This window comes from Cololabis saira, chromosome 2, assembly GCF_033807715.1.
Source record: "Cololabis saira isolate AMF1-May2022 chromosome 2, fColSai1.1, whole genome shotgun sequence".
Classification (NCBI taxonomy): Eukaryota; Metazoa; Chordata; class Actinopteri; order Beloniformes; family Belonidae; genus Cololabis; species Cololabis saira.
Genome location: NC_084588.1, coordinates 50,496,712 through 50,524,577, shown reverse-complemented (window position 1 = coordinate 50,524,577; position 27,866 = coordinate 50,496,712). Strand labels below are relative to the sequence as shown.

Here is a 27,866-nt window from a genome sequence, read left to right as displayed (position 1 = left end):
ATACCACTTTTGGGGGAAGTATTTGATTTATTTTTTAGAAAAAAGGTCCACCTTACAGTAAAAACGTTACAGCTAACAGTTACAGAAGCAGCAGCGACATATATACAGCAGACGGGTGACAGGCTTGTTCACGAGGGAACCCAGATGTTGCCGTGGGTGTCGGGCGCCTGAGCCTGCGGGATATTCCAGATCCACGGTTGGTCTGAAAGCAGGGAGAGAAGAAGCAGCTACATTTAAATTTAAATTTATACTACAGAATAAAATAAGGCAAACAACGGAAACATCTGCTCATCTTGTCTGGTTGAATTAAATCCACAGGTTGGTTCAAGTTTTCCCGGTTTGCTTTTTGCACTTCTCAGTTTAGTTTTCAAGTTATAACCTTTTCAAAGAGGTGAAACTATTCAAAGTTTGTTAAAAAAAAAAAGAAGAATAAAAAGGCAAAAACAGAACAACATGTCTGGACATATGCAGCACAGTTGGGGCATTTTCTTCCTCAGGTCTCGTCAGGTGGAGACAACTGTCCTGATACCAGAATCCATTTATCAAAATTCATTTTGTTAAAAAAATTTAACTGCTTGAATTGTAATAACAATTAAGTCCATTTTAATTTGCTATATTGTTGTTAACACGGCTCAAAGACCGTTGGTTGCTCACTGCCTACCCTGGAAGAACCGTCTCGCTGTCTTAGCAGGGCTAGAGACGTCCTGAGGGATTCGTCCACCAGGTCACCTTGATTTACGTTTCAGGTCTCTGAAAGCTTGGAGTAAGAGACTTAAAAACTGTTTGTATCCAAAGGCTATAACAGTGCTTATACTGTACCTTTTATCTATAAATCTCCATCTGTGTTATAGTAATAACATGCACGGTACGTGCATTCAACACCACCTTTTTCTTGTAATCATCAAATGTGCTGCTGAATTTCAACGTTCGCGTATCTTTGCTCAGGGTCTCTGTAATCTATATATATTTTATATAATGTCCTAGAGTCCCACTTAAAGGAGCATGAGGCTCCTTTTAAGAAATGAGACTCTCTAGCGCCACCCTTCGCCACGACAGCCGTCGGGGGTACTGCAGCCAACAGTGAAGCCGGCACGGGAGAACGGGGAGAACGCGCATGCAGCGTCATGTGACGTCACATCTGCAGCCCAGCGCGGGAAATTTGGGACCTGGCGCCAATTTCATTGTACTGGTACAATGACAATAAAGACTATTCTATTTATGGCAAAATCACGGAATTTCAAAAAAAACAACAAAGGAGGGTAAAAGATCCCAGAACGAGGAGATTTCCACCCTTCAGTCCCCCCAACCAACCGTCTGATTTGCTAAAACACTGCTGGAAAACCCAATTTTTTTTTCTCAATAAGACCACAGGTTTTGCAGCCGGAGAGAAAGAAAACGCTGCATCAATGCGGGTTGTTTTCATGTATTTTGGCATTTATTTAAACTCGGAAGTCAAAACTTCTATATTGGAAAAGCTTAAAAAGAAACAAACCAAATAACTTTATATGGGATCACTAGAAAACAACTAAATCCAAGCCAAACACATCGCAGCACTAAAGTGCAGCGAGGTACAAATACACAAACACGCACCTTTTGGAGAATAGCTTGTAGGCGGGAGGTCAAAGGGCACTGTGAATCCGGAGGAGGAGGATGAGACGGGAAATGGATTCCTATCAACCGGGAATGTCTTCAAGTTCTGTGAGAAAACAACGATGACACGACAAATCAGCCTGGCGGTGAAACGGCTTGTTTTAAGATCCCAGTCTTCCCCCCGAATGAACCCGCGGGGTTTGAGTGGCGCTTACGAAGTCCGAGGGCACGTAGAGGACGCCCAGCTCGTACGAGCGCACCATCACCTGAGAGCCGTTCTTCTCCAGCGCCCCCCACGCCGCCTTGGACAGGTTGGCACTGCAGCACACGCACAAACGCAACACAGGCTCACTCCCAAAACCGCAAAAACAAGCATATCTGTCTTTTAAAATAGAAAATTAATACAGAAATCTTGTATTTATTGGAAACTGGTCACAATAAAATAAATAAATATACAAACTATAGAGGGTCTGCATTGACGTCACTTCCCCACTGGACCAGCCCCCTTAAGGCTGATTTAGGGTTCCGCGTTACACCGACGCAGAGCCTACAGCGTAGGGTACACGGCGACACGCACCATACGGCGCGTCGCCGCGTAACCTATGCCGTAGGCTCTGCGTCGGTGTTACGCGGAACCATAATTCAGGCTTTACTCGCACTGAGTGGAAAAAACAACTGCAACTAGTGGAGAAGACGGGATAACAGCCGATTATCGGCTTAAATTAAAGGCAGTTGGACTTGACAGTGACCCGTACAGTTACCCCAAGAACCAGTGGTCCATGGACATTAATATTTGGTACAGTTACCAAGAACCAGTGGTCCATGGACATTAATATTTGGTACAGTTACCAAGAACCAGTGGTCCATGGACATTAATATTTGGCCACAAATCCAGTTTCCTGATATTTATATGTACTTAATTTCTACGCCGGGGAAATACACGAAGTAAAGCTTGAAGACATACAAAAGTCTTGACGCTTGGTCCGACTTCAAGGCAGGATTTGTTGGTGAAATTAAAGTGATGAGGACACCGAACTTTATGATTTGACCGTTTAACGTTAGCTACCCAAAGATCCAACATTACCTGATACAAAATGGGAACCACAAATCCACGTTTCTGTCCTGGAATCCAGTTGTTTCTGTGAATTGCAGCGACCCATTTGTCTATCTTTAGCTTATTTTTTGTCAGTCTGTAAAACGATAATTCTGATTTCTTGCTAAATCTATGAGTACAGTCGATCGCACAACAGCTCTTTCCCATTTTAGATGTTTTCCAGTTGCTCAAACTGAAAGTTTACGCTGCCACTCAGTCTTTCTGACACTCAGTCTTTCTGCCACTCAGTCTTTCTGCCACTCAGTCTTTCTGCCTCTCAGTCTTTCTGACACTCAGTCTTTCTGACACTCAGTCTTTCTGCCACTCAGTGGGCGAAACCCGCTATGAAGTTGCATCTGTGACGTCATGCACATTCCCTCTATAAACACTACACACACCTTGTGACGAGGAACCAGGCGAGCTGTGAGAAATCTGGCGAAGCCCTCATGTACGTCTTGATGTGCGGCATGGCGTGACTCCGCCCCGTCGCATCCGCTTTCCAGCGACTACACACAAACACACAATATCCCACGGACGTGGTCAGCTCCGAGGAGAGCAGCTCAAACTTCAACGCAGCGCAGTAAAACCTGTGCAGCAGGATCAACAACGGGAAGCTCATACGTGTCAGAATAAATATCTGGACTTATTAAATCATTTTTTAAAGCTTTGTATTGATACAAATAGAGTTAAAATAATAGTGCAGCACAGAAAGCTCTCCCCTGATCTCAAGTCTGGCTGGGGTCCATCGAGGGACTGAGAGAGCAGATTTATGATCAAGTGTCGAGATTCTGTGTGAAAAAATAAAAAATAGCAGCTAATCCGGCTGAGCAGAGACGACTGCAAACATGACAGCTGACAGGAAGTGACTGGCAGGACTGAAACGTCTTGAGGAGACGTGAACTTACTGGAAAAAGGAGTGGAGCCAGGTCTGTTTCTGGGCGGTCTGGACGCTGTAAGGAAGAGAACCTCCGGCTGGGCGGGAAACACGCATCACAAATGATCAGTTAGTCACATTACAGCCATATTGGAGTTGAGGGGGGATGAGGGGGGGATAGCATCCCCCCTGAAATAAAAACGGTCAAAATCACCCCCCCCCCCTGAAATAAAAACGGTCAAAATCATCCCCCCTGTAAAACTGCCATCCCTCCTTTCCATCCCTTATGTCATTTCATCAATGAATGTGGTTTTACTGCTATTTCAACATTTAGAGTCATCACCAGAAAAATAACACCTGTTTCAAGTACATTTTCATTTGAAATAAGAAGAAAAATCTGCCAGTGGGACAAGATTTATCTTCTCATTACAAGCAAAAAAATCTTGTTCCACTGGCAGATTTTTCTACTTATTTCAAGTGAAAATCTACTTGAAACAGGTGAAAATTGTTGTTTTTTCCAGTGATGAGTCTTGTTTTAAATGTAATTAGATTTTTTTTACTAAAATGAGACATTTTAACTAGAAATAAGACAAAGATTCTTGTTAAGATTTTGAGTTTTTGCAGTGATCCATTTTACTTATGCTGTGAAGGACAGAGTCATATTGATAAGTTCAGAAAAGTGTTTTTTATTGTTGTGTTTTGATGTATTTGATGTAATCCCAGTGGATATTTAAAGCTTACAGAAGGCTGCATTTAACTGCTGCTATGTCATTCCTGTAGTATTTCTGCAGGTGTTTTGGTCACTGCTATTATTTGTAATATATTATATTATTTGTAATCAGCACAAATTATCTGTCCCCATATGATCAAATCCACCATCCCCCCTGATTTTTTTTTTTACAACTCGAGTACTGATTACAGCAAACCTTTCATGAAAACATGGATGCAGTGAAAGGAGAGTAACGTGGTCCGTGACAGACGCCGGTCTGACTCTCTCAGGCGTCCACATTCGCCCGTTTCTGACCATAAAGCTGTTGCCATTAAAATGTCTTTCCTCCTGGATGCACCAGGAGATATTATCGCATTTTAAATGCTGACGCTTCATTTTATAATTCCTTTAATTCTCCTTCCCTGAACCATTATGAACCATCGCTTGGATCAGAGGCACTAATGACTACTAACTAAGAGCACTTGTCGGCTCGTTCTCTCTTGCCTGGGCCAGTACAGGACTGTCTCAGAAAATTTGAATATTGTGATTTTCTGTAATGCAATTAAAAAAAAACAAAAATGTCATACATTCTGGATTCATTACAAATCAACTGAAATATTGCAAGCCTTTTACTATTTTAATATTGCTGATTATGGCTTACAGTTTAAGATTAAGATTCCCAGAATATTCTAATTTTTTGAGATAGGATATTTGAGTTTTCTTAAGCTGTAAGTCATGATCAGCAATATTAAAATAATAAAAGGCTTGCAATATTTCAGTTGATTTGTAATGAATCCAGAATGTATGACATTTTTGCATTACAGAAAATAAAGGACTTTATCACAATATTCTAATTTTCTGAGACAGTCCTGTATATTAATTGGACTGACTTGGAGTTTAATTCTATGTTTTAGGTGCTTTCAAAACTGAATTGAATTCTCTGCTCTGGTCAGAACTTTATAACACCATTTAGAAAAGTGCTGTACAAATATAGTTTATTATTATTACTACTATTAACACGTAGCCGACTTCCTGGCCGAGACGTGCAGAAATAGATTTGGAGACGAGTTCACTTGCAGATATTTGGACAATTCAGAAGGGATGTCTCATAAATTTGCAAAATATTCCAGAGGAGTATCTGTATGTCAGTGAAAAAACAGAAAAGCAGAGATTTGTGGCTCACATCTTATCCAGGGAAGTATAAACATCAGAGAGATGATGCAGAAATGCAGCTCTGGCAGCAAAATCAATGTTTTAACACCAAATTATTTAATTCTGTTCATGTTCTCATTTTTCACAGGGTCACAACTTTCTCTTTGACTCCTGTAAGTTTTTAAGTTGTCATGGCGATCCGGGCCATTTTCACCATCTGAAACTGTATTTGTAGATATTTTCACAGTTCCAGGTAAGGACGGTAACTCTCACCTGGGTAGCCTTCTAAGCTGGTTCTCACGTCGTCTACTGACGGATACAGCTGCAGAAAAAACAACCCGTTAGATTATTACTTTAGAAAATTACAGGTTTGTCATATGAAAGACGATTAAATAGCTATGGATAAAAATCTGCGTTTAAATGGCTCATGTTCACACATCACGTAACAAACTTGGAATATTATTATTACCGTATTTTCCGCACTATAAGGCGCACCTAAAAGCCTTCAATTTTTTCAAACGCTGACCATGCGCCTTATAATCCGGTGCGCCGTATATATGGATCAATATTGAGCCGCAACTTCACCCACTTCTTGAAGTGATTTTTCATCAGATCATCTTCCGCATCAGTTCCCAAACAGCTTTTTTTTCTCTTCTCCCTCTGGTTATTTTTCAGCAAAGACTCTGTATATATTGTTGAAATGTCTTGCGACATTTGAGCGTTTATTGTTAGACAGTTTTTCTCCACAAATTAGGCACACTGGTAGGCCGCTCTCATCAGAGCTAAATGCAAATGAATCTGCCCAGGCATCATTAAATGTTCCATTTTCTTCAGATATTTTTCTTTTCTTACATTTCTCCATACTTGGCCTTGCTGGGGTTGAAAGTCGCGACGAATGGATGGCGTTTTGGCGGGAATACTGGCTTTATATATATGTATACCGGCTTTCAATGTTTTTTGATGTTTATTTTGAGCAACGAAAAACAATAAAATATATTTATTCTAATATGTCAAGATCACAATAATCTTCCAATTTAGAACTAAAATATTAAAGAACTAACACAAATAAAATACACGTCAATTAAATACTTTTTTCTTTTTTGGTAATTTATTTTCCCAAGCCACTCGGAGCCGCAGTATAAGGATGAAAGAGCCGCATGCGGCTCCGGAGCCGCGGGTTGAGACCCTTGGTCTAATGGATAACGTAACCCCAGCCTCTACTGTAGCGCATTAGAATGCGGTGCGCCTTATATATGGAAAAAGTTTTAAAATACGTCATTCATTGAATGTGCGCCTTATAGTGCAGAAATATGTTTCAGTTTGTCTCCAGGACACATGGACGTTACGCGTGTTTCTGTTGTGATAAAGATTATTCCTCAGCGTACCAGATGCATGGACGGGTCCGGACGGAGGGAAGACTTTCCCAGCGTGCTCAGCGTGCGCTGAAACTCCCCACACAACCACTTGCTCTTATCCGGTCCCATGGAGCCGATGCTGGAGAACTGGCCAATCACAGGCCACCGTTCCTCCCCAGGAAGAGGATTTGTGTGATCGCGCAACAGCTAAAAAAAAACAACAAAAAAATACAGAAAAACACAAGAAAGTTAACGTTTACAGTAAATATAATAATATTGAAAATACACAACATTCACAAGCATCACAACTGTCTGTCTTTTGCAAGTTAATCAGATTTATGATTAAAAACCTGTTTCAGTCATTTATTAAATGCAGAAACTTCTCCTGAAGCAGCTAAAGATACCATTGTAAAGACTATTATAGTGTAGGCCTTTTGTCTCTTATGAGCATTCATTTTCAGTGATTAAAATCACAATTTCCAATTGCAAAACTTATTCACATACAGGACTGTCTCAGAAAATTAGAATATTGTGACAAAGTTCTTTATTTTCTGTAATGCAATTAATAAAAAACAAAAATGTCATACATTCTGGATTCATTACAAATCAACTGAAATATTGCAAGCCTTTTATTATTTTAATATTGCTGATTATGTCTTACAGTTTAAGATTAAGATTCCCAGAATATTGTAATTTTTTTAGATAAGATTTTAGTTTTCTTATGGTGTAAGCCATGATCAGCAATATTAAAATAATAAAAGGCTTGCAATATTTCAGTTGATTTGTAATGAATCCAGAATGTATGACATTTTTGTTTTTTTAATTGCATTACAGAAAATAAAGGACTTTATCACAATATTCTAATTTTCTGAGACAGTCCTGTATATAGAAAAAAAGGTGAATGAGAAACAGAATCTTGAAGCTTAAAATACAGGAAACTAAACATCAGTTCACACTGTTGTCATCCTGCATCCCATCGTAGGAAACTGGACGTACACTGAAGCTGTCAGCTGCAAAATGAGTCTCAGGTGGTGAAGCTTCCCGACAACATTTCTAACATCTCTGTTGCGGTAAACATGAGGGTCATCACTTGAAAATATGTTAATTTTATCAGAGAATAGAGGGATGTGAGGAGAGCAGAGGAGCCGGTTACCTTCCTCAGTCTCAGGTGGCCCCAGCGCTCCATGTCGGGGCCCACGTACCTGCCCGGGCTGGATCCCACCAGATGCACCCTGGGAGGAGAACAATAGAGGGAACGAGCATGACGTCACAGATGCAACTTCACCGCGGGTTACGAGTGTCAGAAAGACTGAGTGACTGCGTTTCCATGCATCAATAACCCTTTTAAAACCCGAATATTGGCAATAACCCGAATTTGCACGTCCATGTAAACACCAATAACCCCTTTGAATAACCGGAATTTGCTCATATTCGGGTTTTTAAAAACCCGAATATGACCCCTGGGTTACTCCTTTTAAAACCTGAATATTTAGTCATGTAAACGCCAAACAGAATATCCCCATCAAACGGAACATGAATTTGTTTTCTGCTCATGCTCTGTTCACAAGGAAACCTGGTCTTTTGAGTCCAGGAAGTTCTTATAAACACAGAGAAACCAAGACCAGGAGGAGACTAATCACTTCATAAATGTAATGAAGGATATGAACATTTCTGCATTTGTAGACGGTAGAAAGTACCGGGATAGAAGATTTAAAAGAAGGAGAGAGAAAAGTTGCGCGAAGCAGCATTTGTTTTGAATTTGGATACAGGAAGAAGAAGAGGAAATGACGGGAATTGCGTCATCACGTTCTCCGCGCGTCGCTGGTTTGATCCAGATATCCCGAATGAATAATTACCATGTAAACGGAATATTCTAAATGTTTCAGTAACCGGAATATTAGCAATAACCCGATTTTTTTTTTTTTTATCTTTTTTTATTGAAAGTTTTGGCACAATAACCAATAACAATATAAACGAAGCAATAACCCGAATTTTGACTGCATGTAAACGCAGTCACTGTCAGAAAGACTGAGTGGCAGCGTAAACTTTCAGTTTGAGCAACTGGAAAACATCTAAAATGGGAAAGAGCTGTTGTGCGATCGACTGTACTCATAGATTTAGCAAGAAATCGGAGTTATCGTTTTACAGACTGCCGAAAAATAAGCTTAAGAGAGACAAATGAATCGCTTCTGCTTCTTGCTTCAACATATATAAAGTGGTCTCCCCTCAGCCTGCCAACTCAGAGAAGGAGGAAAGAAACCAAATTCTGCAGTGTCTGTACAGCCGCCCGGATAAGCCGTCCAGTGTGATCTGGATCTACGAGCCAATAAGATTCTGCTCCCGTCGTTACGGAACGACAGGAGCGATGCGTGAAACCACGCCCACAACTAACTCCGCCGGCCGGAGCTTCCGCCATTTTTCCGTAGCGGCGTATCACGTCATTCAGGCAGCCAATCAGCACAGAGCCTCATTATCATAGCCCCGCCCACTCAGAATCCTGCATAGATAATGAGGTTAGAAACTGGGAAGATAAAGACATTTCTAATTTATTTAGCAATAACAATCAAAAGCTTGTTTTTAAGACATTCAAGGCCTGTTTAAAATAGGGATTAGATGCCATAATAGGTCCCCTTTAATTTCACCAACAAATCCTGCCTTGAAGTCGGACCAAGCGTCAAGACTTTTGTATGCCTTCAAACTTTGCTTCCTGTATTTCCCCGGCGTAGAAATTAAGTACATATAAATATCAGGAAACTCGATTCGTGGCCAAATATTAATGTCCATGGACCACTGGTTCTTGGTAACTGTACCAAATATTAATGTCCATGGACCACTGGTTCTTGGTAACTGTACCAAATATTAATGTCCATGGACCACTGGTTCTTGGTAAGTGTACCAAATATTAATGTCCATGGACCACTGGTTCTTGGTAACTGTACCAAATATTAATGTCCATGGACCACTGGTTCTTGGTAACTGTACCAAATATTAATGTCCATGGACCACTGGTTCTTGGTAACTGTACCAAATATTAATGTCCATGGACCACTGGTTCTTGGTAACTGTACCAAATATTAATGTCCATGGACCACTGGTTCTTGGTAACTGTACCAAATATTAATGTCCATGGACCACTGGTTCTTGGTAACTGTACCAAATATTAATGTCCATGGACCACTGGTTCTTGGTAACTGTACGGGTCACTGTCAAGTCCAACTGACGCTAATTTACGACCATAATCGGCTGTTATCCGGTCTTTTCCACTAGTTGCAGCTGTTTTTGCTGATGTTTTGCCACTCAGTGAGAGTAAGGGGGCTGGTCCGGTGGGGAAGTGACGTCAATGCAGACCCTCTATATTACGAGTTAGAGACCGAACGTTTCTGCTTCTTTCAGTCTGACGTGCGTTTGAGGCCGTTTACCTCGTCTCCGACAGGTCGTGCTCTCCGATCCGCTGGATCCACTCTTCCAGCTCTGGGGCGCGGTACGAAGCCAGGTACTCCAGCAGATCCCTCTTGAAAAAGGTGGGCGACTCGCCCGCGCTCGCGCTGCTTCCTTCTGGTAACCGTGGGAACAGAGGGCTCATCCACATCCTGGTTTTGGGAGAAACAGACTCAGGGGGGGCAGTTCTACAACCAAAACGTAAAGCTGGGCATACACTGTGCGATACTTTAAATCGTTTGATTCAGCCCCATCTCACACTGCACGACTAGATCTCCGTCTGCTCACACTATACGATCATAATCCTTACGTCGGACTTCTGTTACTGGAACTCGAGGCCGGTTTTAGGGGGGGGCAGGGGTGGGCTGTGCCCACCCAAACGTGCGTCCTGCCCACCCGATCAAAGGTTATGGGGATCCTTTATTTTTTTATAATTTTATTTTTTTATATATATAAAAAAAAAAAAATCACAAAATATCTGTACCGTTTCTGATTGGGTGGGCACTGCGCATCATTTTTAGACAACAATGAACGTATACCGCAAAAGTTGTGTCTCGGCGGAGGTACCCGGCGTCCCAGCAAAATGAGACAACAGAGAAGTTTAGAACAGCACACACTGAAGGCTTATTTATGGTTCCGCGTTACACCAACGCAGAGCCTACGCCGTACGCTGCGTTGGTGTAACGCGGAAACATAAATCAGCCTTTAGCAATCTGTGCCATTCTGTGTGGCGATAAATGAAAAAAGATTAGACAACGTCGTGATTGGACAAGGAATTGGCTGGGCAGACGTGGGAAATGCAGTCTTTTTTTCTGCTATTAAAACATGATTTGTAATGTGAATTTGCAACACTTTAAACTACAAATAATAGTTTTTGACGTGACATCAGAGATAGTGCATGCTCTCTTTCAAAGGATGAGGCAAATCGGGTCGTAGCTGCTTCAACTGTGCGATTCCTTCACGAGGAGCGACCAGGATTTCAAACACGTTTGATTTTCTTACAAGCACACGATTTGTGATCGGCGCTCGTCGTGAGGTCTTAATCTCTCGTCGTTACCCCACGTTTACTGCACGAGGCACAACCAATGATTGGGTTGAATTCCAGCCCGATCCAAAAAATAGTTGCACGACTGGAAAATCGGCTCAAAACCAGCCGACAATCGCACAGTGTCTGCCCGGCTTTACACAGAACCTCAAAGTCTTTGTCGGCGCGAGGTTTTCCTCTGCTAATGTAGTTTTTATTATCTGGTGTGTAAAATCTGACTTACAGAAACTCAGGCTGCAATCCTGAAACAAATGAATAAGGAACCAGTGAAGACCCACCCCTGTGTCTTCTGGTACCAGTCGGCTCTGATGAGGTTGGAGGTGAGGATGATGACTCTGAAACCTTCCTCGTACCACAGCAGCATCATCTTCCTGCACAAACACACGCAACAAAGTTTTTTTTTTTTAATTTATTAACAAACAGTGCAAACAGCGACAAAAGACGACATCAGTTACAATGATATGTATCTAGGTGTGTGTGTGTGTGTGTGTGTGTGTGTGTGTAAATAAGATGATGAAAGTAGATAAATAAATTAAGAATATTAATTCGAGAATAAATGAGTAAACGAATAAATAATTGTCATATAGAGTGGTGTAGCATGATATAATATAAATATAGCATAATAATATAGTAATATCCTAATATAACATAATTTTATAATATTATAACATATAACTAAATGATATCACAAATACTATAATATATAACAATATAATAATACTATACAGGACTGTCTCAGAAAATTCAAATATTATGATAAAGTTCTTTATTTTCTGTAATGCAATTAAAAAAACAAAAATGTCATACATTCTGGATTCATTACAAATCAACTGAAATATTGCAAGCCTTTTATTATTTTAATATTGCTGATTATGGCTTACAGTTTAAGATTAAGATTCCCAGAATATTCAAATTTTTTGAGATAGGATATTTAAGTTACAGTTTTCTTAAGGTAATATAATAATACACTATGAAACAATATATCATGATAATGCCAGGAATAATCATTAGAATTAGAATTGGTAATTTATATATTGCAATGGATGAGGTCGGACCGGGGCGTCAGGGAAGTGAGGCTGAGCAGAATTTAACTGCTTGATTAATTCACATTGACGTCGTTATTTCTTAAGGCTTGAAAGAATCTCTCACTTCAGACTAGATTAGTGACGGAGATGGTAAAAAACACAGATAATTACGTGTGGTGGGTTCCAAAAGCAATGTCCAGCTTGGCCTGTCCAGACAATGAGAACAACAGAACGGTGTTTTTTAATGACTTTACTGTCATTTCTCCGTATTAAAGTGCTTGTAGACATCAGCTGTTACCTGGCAAAAGCGAACATGTGGAAAGGGCTGAGCCTGCTGGAGCAGCCGTGCCTTGGCCTCCCGCTTATCTCCGTGCACGATCAAAACCGGCCGATCCCTGTGCACGAAATCTGAGTTATAAACTGGATTTTTCACTGGATTAAAAACAACTGCTGCAAAAACTTGCAGTTGTTCAAACGACAAACTACTAATGACAGCAGGTAGATCTGATCAGGTGATCTGTAACGGTGGCACAGAAGAAGCTGGGCTCACCTAAACTCTGATGGGAACTGTTTTACCATCCAAGCAATATCAAAGCAGTAGTTAAACTATAAGAAAGGAGAGAAGACTGGTATTAATATCAGAAAATCCTTATTCACCTGCAAGAGTCATGTTAAAAAAGTAACAGCCTTGCTTGTAGACTCTGCAGCATTTTTCATTCAAATTTCATTTTCTTTTCAATAAAGATAATATAAAATTGTTAACTCACCTGAACAGACTCTTTTATGGTCCCAAATAGCGGTGAGAGGATATCTGCATGCACGAGAAGCAACAATGATTGTCGTATAAAAAGTGTAAAGGACTCCAGTTCATAATAGTTTACAGTTAAAAATGAATGTTTCTATTATGATGCTGCTTTTATTTTGTTATATTCTTTCAACACGGAAGTGCTTTTATTTTGAAGAGAGAAAACTAAACTGATGAAAAAGGAACGTAAACAGTAACGGGTCAATAACGGTTCACGGTAAAACAGTAAAACAGATAAGAATACAAAGACAAACGGAAAAGGAAGGACAAAAGGGGAGAGTTAGCTCCAGTCGAGAGGGCAACAAGGTAGTTTATTTTATTTATTTGTCTGTCAGTTTGAGTTTGTGAGAAGTTTTGGTACCAGCGTAGTTTAAGTTAACTGTTAATGTATTGTTTTCTTTATTTCATGCAGCTCTTACGGTGGTTTATGGATCACAGAAAAGCATAATAAACTACATGATAAGACCATCAGTCCAGACTTGCTTTGATTTCGACTGGGATGCTACACAAGGGAAAAGGACTCCAGATGAGAGAAGAACAGATCAGATCTAAGAAATCAGCTGTGAGAGACAAGGATAAATGCACAAAACACACCGACTCCAAACCCACAAACTCACACAAGCAGCCCGTCAGCGGAGCAGGTAAACACCCCGCGGCATGCTGGGAAGTAGGGATGGGCGGTATGGACTAAATGATTTATCACGATAATTTCTGGCATTTATCCCGATAACGATAAAAATGACGATTAAAAAAATACCAATTCAACTCCACCTTTGTAACTATAAATCTATCACCACATTCAGTCTTTGGAGCCAAAACAGTGCTCTAAAAGAATACTAAATGCTACTAAACTACACCAATTATTACACCACTCTGGTGGAGACCTCAGCAGCAGCTGTTATAATAATATGTTATATATAATAATATATAATGTAAAATATATAATAAATGACTTGTATTGCCATCCTTTGCACTCACTGTTTTTTTGCAGACTCTATATATAATAGATGTTTGCTCATCGTCACTGTTTTTAAATCCAAACCAGTTCCAGATAATGGAGCTGGAGCTTCGTTTAACAACGAGCTCCTCGCTCTCAGATCCGCCTTCCGCCATGTTTGTTAAGCCTGATTTATGGTTCTGCGTTAAATCCACGCAGAGACTACGGTGTAGGGTCCGCGGTGACGCACACCGTACGTTGCGCGTCGCCGCGTACCGTACGCCGTAGTCTCTGCGTCGATTTAACGCAGAACCATAAATCAGGCTTAACACAAAAACGTCATCAATGGGAATTTATCGTTATCGCGAGATGACAAATTCTTACCATGGGGAATTTTTTTGACGGTATATCGTGAACGGTAAAATATCGCCCATTCCTACTGGGAAGTCTCCTGAAACATGAACGCCACACACCCACCTCTGATGTGCAGAGCCCCGGCATTGTACTTCCTGTCCAGGCCTGTGACCTTGTTGAGGTAGAACCTGTAGGTGTCATTGAGACAAGGAACGCACGACTCAAAGAAGTCCTGCGGCTCGTCGATGTAGTAGGTCCGTCCGTGAGGGCTGGGAGGACGCTCGCTCTCAACCTTGGCCTTCTTTGCTTTGGGCCCCGATGGCGCTCTCTTGGGCGGGTCGCCGAGGCCGTTCCCCTTCACGTCTCCATCCCCCTCATCGCTGTCCGACAGAGCCCACCCCGTGCCCTCTGAAACGTCGGACTTCCTCTTGCCGGCCGGGGCAGGGCTGCTCTCGTACTTTACTGGATCTGACTGTCTGGCCTCAGAACCGCTGGCTACTGAGGTCACGTGACCTCCGGCCGGTTCTGCTTCCACCTTCATGGTGGCCGGCACCCGGACTGGAGACGCAGGTTTGGTGTCAGTCGGCCGACGGGACTCAGGTGGAGCCCCAGAAGGAGGAAGACGCTCATCATCATCATCACTGCTGGAGATGGTCCACTTTCCATGCTGACTGTCCTGAGACATTCCTGAACAGACGAAGAGCAGAAAGATGAGCCTGCTTGTTCTGTTAAATGGACGCAAACAGATTTGTTCTGCATATTTTGATTAATTTTGTTAGTAAGACTTTGGGAGGCAGAAGCCTGACAACACATTAGTCTTCTGCTTGGAGAAATTACAGCTTTTAACTAAGTGCCAGATGGCCGCAGATTTTATATTATTATTTTATTGGCTTTGCGTTAATAAAACACATAAATAACATACAGGACTGTCTCAGAAAATTTGAATATTGTGATAAAGTTCTTTATTTTCTGTAATGCAATTAAAAAAAACAAAAATGTCATACATTCTGGATTCATTATAAATCAACGGAAATATTGGAAGCCTTTTATTATTTTAATATTGCTTATTATGGTTTACAGCTTAAGAAAACTCAAATATCCTATCTAAAAAAATAAGAATATTCTGGGAATCTTAATCTTAAACTGTAAGCCATGATCAGCAATATTAAAATAATAAAAGTCTTGCAATATTTCAGTTGATTTGTAATGAATCCAGAATGTATGATATTTTTGTTTTTGTAATTGCATTACAGAAAATCACAATATTCTAATTTTCTGAGACAGTCCTGTAAATAACATATAACTGCCTGCACAAACTCAGTTTTTTCCACATAAAACCATGTTACAGTCTAAATGTAAAACGTGCAAAACAGAAATATGCAAAAATGTAAAACAGTACTAGAGGAAAATATAAACATATTAAATAGCAGCTGGATAAATGAATACAATCACAACAAAAGATGAACATTTTAAACAGAGATAATAAGATAATGCATGTGTGTTTTGGAGGAGCTTCGTGTTTGATTTACCAGGTCAGACAAAAGCACGTTAACGCTGCTCAGAATAGAAAGAATATTTTAATCCTCACTTCACAAAAGTGAACCGAAGTAAACACGGCGGGCTTGCAACAGCAGGGGAACAAAGAAACAACTCCGACGGGAAACAATCTCTGTTTCTTCCGTTCCGCCTTGTACAAAGGTCCGGTGACGTCACGGGTACAGGACCCGCCCCCTCTGACTAACCTTTTATTTTTAACTGTCTTGACCTTTCCTTATTGTTTTCTATGCATATGATTCTATTCCTCATACCTGTTTTATTCTCCTGTTTTATTCATTTATGTATTTATTTTATTCTCTATTTATTTACCTACTCCTCTTTGATTTGATTTGATTTGATTTTTATCTTTGTACATGTAAAAAAACACTTCAAGAGAAGTTCAGAAAACAAAACAACAAAAAAAAGAATGTCATCCTTTAACACTTGATATCTTAATTTACATGTGCAAAAAGGACTGTAATTATACTCACACACATACCTATACATACATACACATAGTTGAATATTTCTATGTATTTGTACACACATGCCCTTATAAATATTTATATAAAAGTACTTATTTACACTATATTGGCTCTATTAACTGCACACACACACATATATATATATATATATATATATATATATATATATATATATATATATATATATATATATGTATGTATGTATGTATGTATGTATGTATGTATGTATGTATGTATGTATGTATGTATGTATGTATGTATGTATGTATGTATGTATGTATGTATGTATGTATATATATATATATATATATATATATATATATATATATATATATATATATATATATATATATATATATTAAAACGCATTTATTTGCCCTCTAGTGGACATATAAATAACTATATTGAAATGACTTATTTGCCCTTCTAGTGGACATATAAATTATTACATTTAAATGCATTTATTTGTCCTCTAGTGCAGTGGTTCTCAACTCCGGTCCTCGTGACCCCCTGCCCTGCATGTCTTAGATGTTTCCCTGCTTCAGCACACCGTGATACAAGGAGCTGTGTCATCAACAGAACTGTCCAGACTTTGATGACAAGCTGGTGACGACTGTTAATTAGAATCAGGTGTGTTGATGCAGGGAAACATCTAAGACATGCAGGGCAGGGGGTCCCGAGGACCGGAGTTGAGACCCACTGCTCTAGTGGACAGATAAATAACTTACTTATTTGCCCTCTAGTGGACATATACGTTACTGCATTAAACTTCATGTAATTGCCCTCTAGTCGATACAAAAATAAATGCATTAAAATGACGTATTTTTCCCTCTAGTGGACATATAAATAACTGCATTAAAATGACTTATTTGCCCTCTAGTGGACACATGAATTACTGCATTAAAATGGCTTATTTGCCCTCTAGTAGACACATAAATTACTGTATTAAAATGACTTATTTGCCCTCTAGTGGACACATAAATTATTATATTTAAATGCATTTGTTTGCCCTCTAGTGGACATATAAATGAGTGCATTAAACTTTATATAATTGCCCTCTAGTTAAAATATAAATAACTGTATTAAAATGACTTATTTGCCCTCTAGTGGATAAAAAATTACTGCAAAAAAAATGCATTCATTTGCCCTCTAGTGGACACATAAATAAATGCATTAAAATGACTTATTTTTCCCTCTAGTGGACACAAAAAATACTGCAATAAAAATAATTATTTGTCCTCTATTGGAAATATAAATTACTGTATTAAAATTACCTATTTGCCCTCTAGTGGACATATGAATGATTACATTTAAATGCATTTATTTGCCCTCTAGTGGACATGTAAATTATTACATTTAAATGCATTTATTTGCCCTCTAGTGGACACATAAATTACTGCATTAAAATTACTTATTTGCCGTCTAGTGGACATATAAATAACTGAATTAAAATGACTTATTTGCCCTCTAGTGGACATATAAATTACTACATTGAAATGCATTTATTTGCCCTCTGGTGGACATATAAGTTACTGAATTAAAATGACTTATTTGCCCTCTAGTGGACATATAAATTACTACATTTAAATCAATTTATTTGCCCTCTAGTGGACATATAATTTACTACATTTAAATCCATTTATTTGCCCTCTAGTGGACATATAAAGTATTACAGTTAAATGCATTTATTTGCCCTCTAGTGGACACATAAATAAATGCATTAAAATGACTTATTTTTCCCTCTAGTGGACACAAAAAATACTGCAATAAAATTAATTATTTGTCCTCTATTGGAAATATAAATTACTGTATTAAAATTACCTATTTGCCCTCTAGTGGACATATGAATGATTAAATTTAAATGCATTTATTTGCCCTCTAGTGGACATGTAAATTATTACATTTAAATGCATTTATTTGCCCTCTAGTGGACACATAAATGACTGCATTAAAATTACTTATTTGCCGTCTAGTGGACATATAAATAACTGAATTAAAATGACTTATTTGCCCTCTAGTGGACATATAAATTACTACATTGAAGTGCATTTATTTGCCCTCTAGGGGACATATAAGTTACTGCATTAAAATGACTTATTTGCCCTCTAGTGGACACATGAATTACTGCATTAAAATGACTTATTTGCCCTCTAGTAGACACATAAATTACTGTATTAAAATTACTTATTTGCCCTCTAGTGGACACATAAATTATTATATTTAAATGCATTTGTTTGCCCTCTAGTGGACATATAAATGAGTGCATTAAACTTTATATAATTGCCCTCTAGTTCAAATATAAATAACTGTATTAAAATGACTTATTTGCCCTCTAGTGGACACATAAATTACTGCATTAAAATTACTTATTTGCCGTCTAGTGGACATATAAATAACTGAATTAAAATGACTTATTTGCCCTCTAGTGGACATATAATCTACTACATTTAAATCCATTGATTTGCCCTCTAGTGGACATATAAAGTATTACAGTTAAATGCATTTATTTGCCCTCTAGTGGACATATACATTATTACATTTAAATGCATTTGTTTGACCTCTAGTGGAGATATAAATTACTGCATTAAACTTTATGTAATTGCCCTCTAGTGGACATATAAATTAAAGCATTAAAATCAATTTATTTGCCCTCTAGTGGACATATGTTTTACAGTTAAATGCATTTATTTGCCCTCTAGTGGACATATAAATTATTACATTTAAATGCATTTATTTGCCCTCTAGTGGACATATAATTCACTGCATTAAAATGACTTATTTCTCTAGTGTACACACAAATTACTGCATTAAAATTACTTATTTGCCCTCTAGTGGACACATACATTATTACATTTAAAAGCATTTATTTGCCCTCTAGTGGACATATAAATGAGTGCTAACGAGAGGTGGGTGGGACTAACGAGAGGTGGAGCTAACGAGAGGTTTGTGGAGATAACGAGAGGTGGGTGGGGCTAACGAGAGGTGGGTGGAGCTAACGAGAGGTGGATGAGGCTATCGAGAGGTGGGTGGAGCTAACGAGAGGTTTGTGGAGATAACGAGAGGTGGGTAGGGCTAACAAGAGGTGGGGGGGGGGGGAAATGAGAGGTGGGTGGAGCTAACAAGAGGTGGGTGGAGCAACTTCCAGACTGGTTTTGCTCCTGAAGTAAACAAACATACATTTGGGTCAGAGATTCCTGCTCTTCAGATAATTGTTTGCAGCTCCAGAACACAGAACATTTCAGAAGTTTTCTTCAAATTTTCCAAACACAGTCAACAACTTCAAGGTTACATTTTTCTTTTTGTCGTTTTGTTTTTTTTCTTTAAAAAACATTTTCACTCAGGTGCAAGTCAAAATGTAATGTTTAACATAAACTCTCTGGATAAGTGCTGATCCCCCTCCAGCCCTGCTGGTTCCAGCTGGTTAGTAACTAAACTACAGATGGAGGATGAGAGGATGGGAGGATGGAGGGATGAAATGAAGGGATGGAGGGATCGGGGGGCGGAGGGATGGAGGGATGGAGGGATGAGATGGAGGGGTGGAGGGATTGGGGGGGCGGAGGGATGAGATGGAGGGAGGAGACGGGGATGGGGTGGAGGGGGGAGACAGAGGGAGAGGGGGGGATGGAGAGAGGAGACGGAGGGAGGAGATGGAGGGAGGAGACGGAAGGAGGAGACGGAGGGAGGAGATGGAGGGAGGAGACGGAGGGGAGGGTTGTAGGGGGGTCCTGCCATCTGAATGAAATGCATGCATGAAAATGCAGCAGCAGGTTTCAGGAAACGGTGTTAGATAATCGTATTTATGCTCCTGGTAGGACGAAGACGTCACTCAAATTTAATCTGAACTTCATCTACAGATGGAAACAGCTCTGAGATGAGCGCAGCGCTAAACTCAGATTTTAATCTGAACTTCTGTACGGATGAAAGCAGCAGCGCTAAACTCACATTTTAATCTGAATTTCTCTACAGATGGAAACAGCAGCGCTGCACTCAGATCCAGATCCAGCTTCGTTAACCAGGAGGGAGTTAATGAACCATCATCAGTAACGAGCAACGCAGCTTCATCTCAGCCCTGAACGGTGAGCAAACTGCTGATGTTTTTAACTTTTAACTTCAGATGACTTTAATGTAGTTTAGGATTTACAAATATGAACCAAACAAAATCGAAATCATCTTCTCTTAGAGAAAGGCAACTTCATTCATTTAACAAACATTGAGCTAAAAATAATATGTAGTGAGGGCAACACTAAGTACCCCGATTCAGATTGTGGATCCAGATTCAGCAGCTTTAAGTTTCCTGTAAGACTCCAGATAACAGGGACTCTTGGACCTAATCTTTACTAATATACTCTCAAAGAAAAACCTGACCTGGAAAAGGCTCAAGGAAACTTTTTTTTGGCCTGTGAAGTGAACATCTCTGGCAGAGCTGGATGTGATCTAGTCATCTATAGCTACTTTCCATCTGTTTCTGGCCTCATGAATACGATGTAATGTAAAACCATTAAAGAACAAATATAATATATACATCCACACATCTACCAAAGGAAAAAGAAAACCAGAACTATTATCCTACATGACAAAGAATTATAAATTAAAATATAACAGACATAAAATACATACAAGAGTAAACAAAAATAAAACATATATCAATATAGTAATGATAACCTCACTCAGCACACTAATTTGAAATTAAACCAAAAAAGTATACAACGTCTTTCTGCATTACACGAGTATTTTCTTAAAATCTACTGTATTGGAGATTAAAACTAAATGTTGTGGAAGTCTCACTAGCGAGCAGCAGCTTAGGAAGAGAGACTAGGTTTACGTGACATAGAAATGTTTTTCAAAAATATAATAATGCTACAAACTAGATACAGTAATTGACTTAATGCATGTTCCATCATCTACTGTACGTCCTGCTCTTAAAAGCATGTGCAGATCAGTCTGTGGGGGAACTTTGTGGAATTATAATCTTGATGAAGAAATCAAACGAAGCCCTAACTCTATAGAGTTGAAAAACACATACAAGAAAACAATTGTGGACAAATATAAAAAGGACCTTTAAAGAACTCAATCTACCTTCTGGATGTATTTCTTTTATTATTATGCTGTTCCATATGTGATACATCATATCTGAAGTGAGTGGTAGATGATAGATAGATAGATAGATAGATAGATAGATAGATAGATAGATAGATAGATAGATAGATAGATAGATAGATAGATAGATAGATAGATAGATAGATAGATAGATAGATAGATAGATAGATAGATAGATAGTACAGGACACACTTCTGATTGCATTGTTTAATCCGCGAGGATTTTCCAGGATTATGTGTGTTTTCAGACTCAGAGGTTGTAGTTTGGTAATTGCATGAATTTGGTTGGTTGTAATCGTGTCCCGCCGTGACGGAGCAGCTGTCGGGTCCAGCAAGGTCGCTGTTCTCCGTCCTGTTGCAGGTCAAACAGCAAAGAACTGCTGCCAGGTCTGGTGCTAGCGATGAGAGGGTTAGGGTTAGGGTTAGGGAACCGCTCTGGTGGAAAAGCCCCATCAACGACTGAAGGTGTCCAGGTCCCAGACCAGCATCCCCCCACCACCGTGTCCAGGTCCCAGACCAGCATCCCCCCACCACCGTGTCCAGGTCCCAGACCAGCATCCCCCCACCACCATGTCCAGGTCCCAGACCAGCATCCCCCACCACCGTGTCCAGGTCCAGGTCCCAGACCAGCATCCCCCCACCACCGTGTCCAGGTCCCAGACCAGCATCCCCCCACCACCGTGTCCAGGTCCCAGACCAGCATCCCCCCACCACCGTGTCCAGGTCCAGGTCCCAGACCAGCATCCACCCACCACCGTGTCCAGGTCCCAGACCAGCATCCCCCCACCACCGTGTCCAGGTCCCAGACCAGCATCCCCCCACCACCGTGTCCAGGTCCCAGACCAGCATCCCCCCACCACCGTGTCCAGGTCCAGGTCCCAGACCAGCATCCCCCCACCACCGTGTCCATGTCCCAGACCAGCATCCCCCCATCACCGTGTCCAGGTCCCAGACCAGCATCCCCCCACCACCGTGTCCAGGTCCAGGTCCCAGACCAGCATCCCCCCACCACCGTGTCCAGGTCCAGGTCCCAGACCAGCATCCCCCCACCACCGTGTCCAGGTCCCAGACCAGCATCCCTCCACCACCGTGCCCCTGCTTCGTGATCATGATCCGAAGGTCGTGGGTTCGATCGCTGGCACTGGCGTCACTTTGTGCATCCTTGGGAAAGATGCTTTACTCTGGGCTTTCCTCACTCCACCCAGGTGTATGAATGGGTACCTATCTTTGCTAGCTAGCTTTGCTAGGGGAAGTATCCAGCGATAGACTAGCGTCCTATCAGACACACACACGCATGCATGCCTGCACGCACGCACGCACGCACGCACGCATGCCTGCACGCACGCACGCACGCACGCACGCACGCACGCACGCACGCACGCACGCACGCACGCACGCACGCACACGCACACACACACACACACACACATGTCCAGTCAAGTCAAAATTATTTATAAAGCACATTTCACATTATGAGCATGGACTCAATGTGCTCAAAATACATAAACAAACAAACAAACAAACAAAATTACAAATTTACAATAACAGAAATAAATAACGAGTATGACAAGAGAAAAAACAATAATAACAACCATAATTCCATTTTAACAAAAGTGCGATCACCCAGCCAACCATGAGTTTACTCAAACGCCTGTGCAAGAAGGTAAGTTTTTAGTCTGCTTTTGAAAGTGGGCACTGTTGGAGCAGACCTTAGTTCCAAGGAATTCCAGAGAGTGGGACCGTAGTGACTGAAAGCACCATGAGCAGATCTAGTGTGGATTCTAGGTATGATTAGAAGACTCTTATTGGATGATCTAAGGGATCTGTCCGGTATGTATTCAGTCAGCATGTCAACCATGTAGGAGGGAGCTAAGCCATTCATAGATTTAAAGACAATAAGAAGTACTTTAAAATCTACTCGTTGTTTAACAGGGAGCCAGTGAAGAGAGGATAAAACAGGAGTGATGTGTTCATACCTCCTGGTTTTTGTTAGAATTCTGGCTGCAGCATTTTGAATAAGCTGCAGTTTATGTAACACTTGCTTTGTTAGTCCTGCAAAAAGTGCATTGCAATAATCTAATCTACTGGAGATAAAAGCATGAAGCAGCTTTTCAGAGTCTGATTGTGACAGAAAGCATCTTACTTTAGATATATTTCTGAGATGATAGAAGGCAGTCCTGGAGACATTAGCTATGTGTTTCTGGAAGTTAAGATCAGCATCTAAAATAACACCCACGTTTTTGATAAACTGATAAGGTTTTACTGACAGAGGAGTTAATAGAGGGAGAATATGTTGCCTCAGAGGACTTGGACCAATTAAAAGAATCTCTGTTTTTTCTTCATTTAGCTGTAAAAAGTTTGTTGCCATCCAATACTTGATATCTGTAATGGATTGCATGAGTTAATTGACTGGGCTCAAATGATTGGCAGTAACAGATACATATAATTGTGTGTCATCAGCATAAGAATGATATTGAATATTATGATCACATTATGATCACATGCATAGGTTTAACCCAGAGTTCTCATTGACCTCAGCTGTCAAACACTTGCTTTCCCGTCAGTCTGGCGGGAAGAAATCTGATTGATTATTATGACAAATGATGATCAGAAGCGTCAGACAATCCCAGCAAGTGTTGCTGCAGTTCTTGTTTAGTAATCTTCCTGTTTTAATCACTTTCACAAAACTGAGTCCATTGTTTCATGTCGTCACAGCTCATCATCTCCACCGAGGGGCGTCTCCAGAATCTGCTGGATCCTGGTCCTTCCTCTTCCATCCGGATCTCCAGAACCTGCTGGATCCTGGTCCTTTCTCTTCCATCTGGATCTCCAGAACCTGCTGGATCCCAGTTCTTCCTCTTCCATCTGGATCTCCAGAACCTGCTGGATCCTGGTCCTTCCTCTTCCATCTGGATCTCCAGAACCTGCTGGATCCTGGTCCTTCCTCTGTCTTCCATCTGGATCTCCAGAATCTGCTGGATATTTCCTCTTCCTCTCCGGTTCCATCATGCCGATCATCAGCAACACCCACCAGGACTTCAGCAGCTTCTCCATCAGCAGCGACGACAGCAGCCTCGACCGCTTCTTCACCCAGATCCCTGAGACGGAGACGGTTAAAGGCGTCTACTTCCAGCGGGTCCAGCACCTGAGGGGCCCCCAGGCCCTCAGGAGCCCCGAGGCCCTGCATGACCCCGACCTGCATGAGGTGGACCAGGACCTGCAGGAGGTGGACCACAGCCTGCAGGCCCTGGTGAACGTCGGGGGGAGCCGCTACTCCTTCCCCTGGTCCACCCTGGAGGAGTTTCCCCAGAGTCGCCTGGGTCTCCTGAGCCGCTGCTCCTCACTGGAGGAGATCGCCCGGCTCTGCGACGACTACGACCCGACGAACCGGGAGTTCTTCTTCGACCGGAACCCTTTAGCCTTCAGGGTCATCCTGAACCTCCTGGCTGCAGGGAAGCTGCGTCTGCTCCGGGAGCTGTGCGCCGTCTCCCTGCATGAAGAGCTGCAGTACTGGGGCCTGGACCCGGGTCACATGGAGCGCTGCTGCCGCCGCCGCATGGCGACCCGCGTCGAGGAGGTGGAGGAGCATCGACGCAGGGAGGAGGAGTGGAACCGGAAGAGGATGATGCTGAGGAAGAGCATCAGCAGAGAGGAGGGCTCCAGGAGGCTGATCTGGGCTCTAAGGGAGGTGATGGAGAATCCTCACTCAGGATTGGCTGGGAAGATGTTTGCCTGCCTGTCAATCATCATGGTGGCCGTCACCGTCGTCAGCCTCTGCATCAGCACCATGCCGGACCTCAGAGACGAGCAGAACAGGGTAGGAAGCCTGTTGGATACGTTTATAAAACACCACAACCTTCCTAGGTGCCAAACAATATTTGCCCCAAACATGGCTCCCATTTGGACCTGGTTGGTGGCACCGACTCGGGCCGCTAGGCCACTGAGCTTTTTTGTGTGCAGTTGCATCGTTCCCACTGGACATAAACATGATGATTCTGACACATTCGGTGCATCCGAAACTATACTAAACATACTAAACAGTATATTCAAAAATTATACTTAAGTTCGGCAAACCTTTGAGTAAATATCAGTAGTATCAATTAATTTGGACGTGCTACTCAGAGCCACACGGCACTTCCTGCCGTTGGGAGGGGGAGTTGTTACCATGGTAACAGCAGTAACAGCACCGCTCCGCTCTTTCCCGTTTATCCTGGCCCAAACTAGCTATCATTGGCTACTTGTAGCTAGCTTATTTGTAAACTTTGCAAATACATCTCACCACACAATACTGTGATAAATGATGAATCATCTGGTTAATATCTTATGGAAACCATAGCAAAATCCCACCTAATTCCTCACATTTGAATTGTAGCGTGATACTGCTGCAGCTTTAGCTTGCTACCGCTAATGTTATCCTCCATTTTTGTTGGTTGCTAAGTATCTGCACAGCACTTAGCAACCAAACACCGCTGCATTGCACCTGATAAGTATATACTTCAATCCTACTCCCTTTCGAATATGCTGGTGGATCTGCGACGTCTGCCTTGTCTTTTGTTTACAGACACGTATGTATGTGTATATGTGTGTATGTACAGTATGTATATATATATATATATATATATATATATATATATATATATATATATATATATATATATATATATATAGAGATATATATGTGTGTATATGTAGGTATTTGTGTATGTGTGTATATGTATATATATATATATATATATATATATATATATATATATATTTGTATTTTATTTTTTTACTTTTTAGTATTGTTATTTTTTAGTTTGCATATTCGAAATAAAGCTCAATAATTGTGGGAAGTTTCCATCAAGTGTCCATCAATCCATACTAAAACATTTCTCCAGAATGAGTATGGATAGTGCATACTATTGAGTACGTACTAATGTTTCAGACGCACTAAAAAATCTCACATACTGTTTTTGCTACTCATTAGGGAAGAAGGAGGGAATTTCGGACGCAGCTTTATATTTGTGTTACCATAGAGACCAGTGTAAACATCAGTGTCATGGTTGTGCAGGTTCTGGATGTTTAGATGAGACATTTCCCAGCAGGAAGGTTAAATACCTGGTTGTGTCTCTGCAGGGCGAATGACCTGGTTGTGTTTATCTCTTTAGGGCGAATGCTCCCAGAAGTGCCAGCACATGTTCGTGGTGGAGTCCGTCTGCGTGGCCTGGTTCAGTCTGGAGTTCCTGCTGCGGTTCCTCAACGCCCCCGATAAACTAGCCTTCGCCCGCGGGCCGCTCAACGTCGTCGACGCCGTGGCCATCCTGCCGTACTATGTGTCCCTGGCAGTGGACCTGGGGGACGAGTCCCGGGGGGACCAGGGGCCCCCGGAGGACCAGGGGGCCGGCAGGGGCCACCTGGACCGCCTCGGCCTGGTCCTGCGGCTGCTCCGGGCCCTCAGGATCCTGTACGTGATGCGGCTAGCGCGCCACTCGCTGGGCCTGCAGACGCTGGGCCGGACCCTGCGGCGCAGCGTCACCGAGTTCGGCCTTCTGCTGGTCTTCGTCTGCGTGGCCGTTGCACTCTTCTCGCCGCTGGTCCACCTGGCAGAGAGCGAGCTGGCCCCACCGGCCGGCCGGCGTGGAACCGGCAGCTTCGGCAGCGTCCCGGCCTCTTACTGGTGGGCCGTCATCTCCATGACGACGGTGGGCTACGGCGACATGGTGCCACGCAGCGTCCCGGGGCAGCTGGTGGCCTTCGTCAGCATCCTGAGCGGCATCCTCATCATGGCGTTTCCCGCCACCTCCATCTTCCACACCTTCTCCCAGGAGTACCAGGAGCTCCGGCAGGAGAACCAGCGGATCTGGAAACAGGAGCTCCGGCAGGAGAACCAGCAGGTCTGGAACCAGGAACACCAGGAGAACCAGGAGCTCCGGCAGGAGAACCAGCAAGTCTGGAACCAGGAACACCAGGAGGAGCAGGGAGGCTGGGCCCAGACCGGTTCCTCCCAGACCGGTTCCTCTCAAGAGGACTTCAGGTCTGGGATGCTGATGCTCTGATGTCAAACCAGATTCATCACTTCACACTTCCAGTTTCTGACGGAGCACTAACCCGCTTCCAGAGCGGGTCAGAACAAGGTGGCGGTTAGCGTATCGGCCTGAATATAAGATGACCCTGATTATATAGACCCTCCAGAAAAATGCGGGCAAAAATCTTTGATTATGCGATGAAATATTCAGGGTTTTTGTATGATTTTATGCGGTGAAATTGCGGGGAGTTGCGAAATATGCTGAAAGTTGTGAAATATGCGAAAAGTTGCAGAATATGCAGGAAATGTAATAAAGGTGATTCTGCCTGTTCTAACTGGGCTACTACTGAATAAGAGATTGTGGT

The 27,866-nt window shown here is 41.7% G+C and overlaps 2 protein-coding genes across 4 annotated transcripts; one reads left to right on the top strand and one right to left on the bottom strand.

Moving 5' to 3' along the window:
- Positions 1 to 16: 16 nt before the first annotated feature.
- tdp1 (tyrosyl-DNA phosphodiesterase 1) lies at positions 17 to 16,013 on the bottom strand. 2 transcript variants are annotated; one of them, XM_061746960.1, is made up of 16 exons: positions 15,966 to 16,013; positions 14,501 to 15,064; positions 13,049 to 13,092; positions 12,832 to 12,887; positions 12,580 to 12,676; positions 12,453 to 12,487; positions 11,535 to 11,627; positions 10,193 to 10,363; positions 7,927 to 8,005; positions 6,804 to 6,980; positions 5,692 to 5,740; positions 3,589 to 3,655; positions 3,082 to 3,189; positions 1,806 to 1,908; positions 1,591 to 1,696; positions 17 to 202 (listed from the first exon to the last, which is right to left on the bottom strand). In XM_061746960.1, exons 2-16 carry the CDS (start codon positions 15,060 to 15,062, stop codon positions 129 to 131), a joined length of 1,821 nt encoding a protein of 606 aa, XP_061602944.1. In that variant the 5' UTR covers positions 15,063 to 15,064; positions 15,966 to 16,013; the 3' UTR covers positions 17 to 128. The 2 variants fall into 2 exon arrangements, with proteins under 2 accessions (XP_061602944.1, XP_061602938.1); XM_061746954.1 differs by having other exon boundaries at positions 15,907 to 16,005.
- LOC133464780 (potassium voltage-gated channel subfamily G member 1-like) lies at positions 13,553 to 27,866 on the top strand. Of its 2 annotated transcripts, XM_061746976.1 has the most exons (4): positions 13,553 to 13,727; positions 20,365 to 20,474; positions 24,210 to 25,311; positions 26,645 to 27,866. In XM_061746976.1, the coding sequence occupies exons 3-4, from the start codon at positions 24,502 to 24,504 to the stop codon at positions 27,530 to 27,532; spliced, it is 1,698 nt and encodes a 565-aa protein (XP_061602960.1). In that variant the 5' UTR covers positions 13,553 to 13,727; positions 20,365 to 20,474; positions 24,210 to 24,501; the 3' UTR covers positions 27,533 to 27,866. The 2 variants fall into 2 exon arrangements, with proteins under 2 accessions (XP_061602960.1, XP_061602954.1); XM_061746970.1 differs by lacking the exon at positions 13,553 to 13,727 and having other exon boundaries at positions 20,206 to 20,474.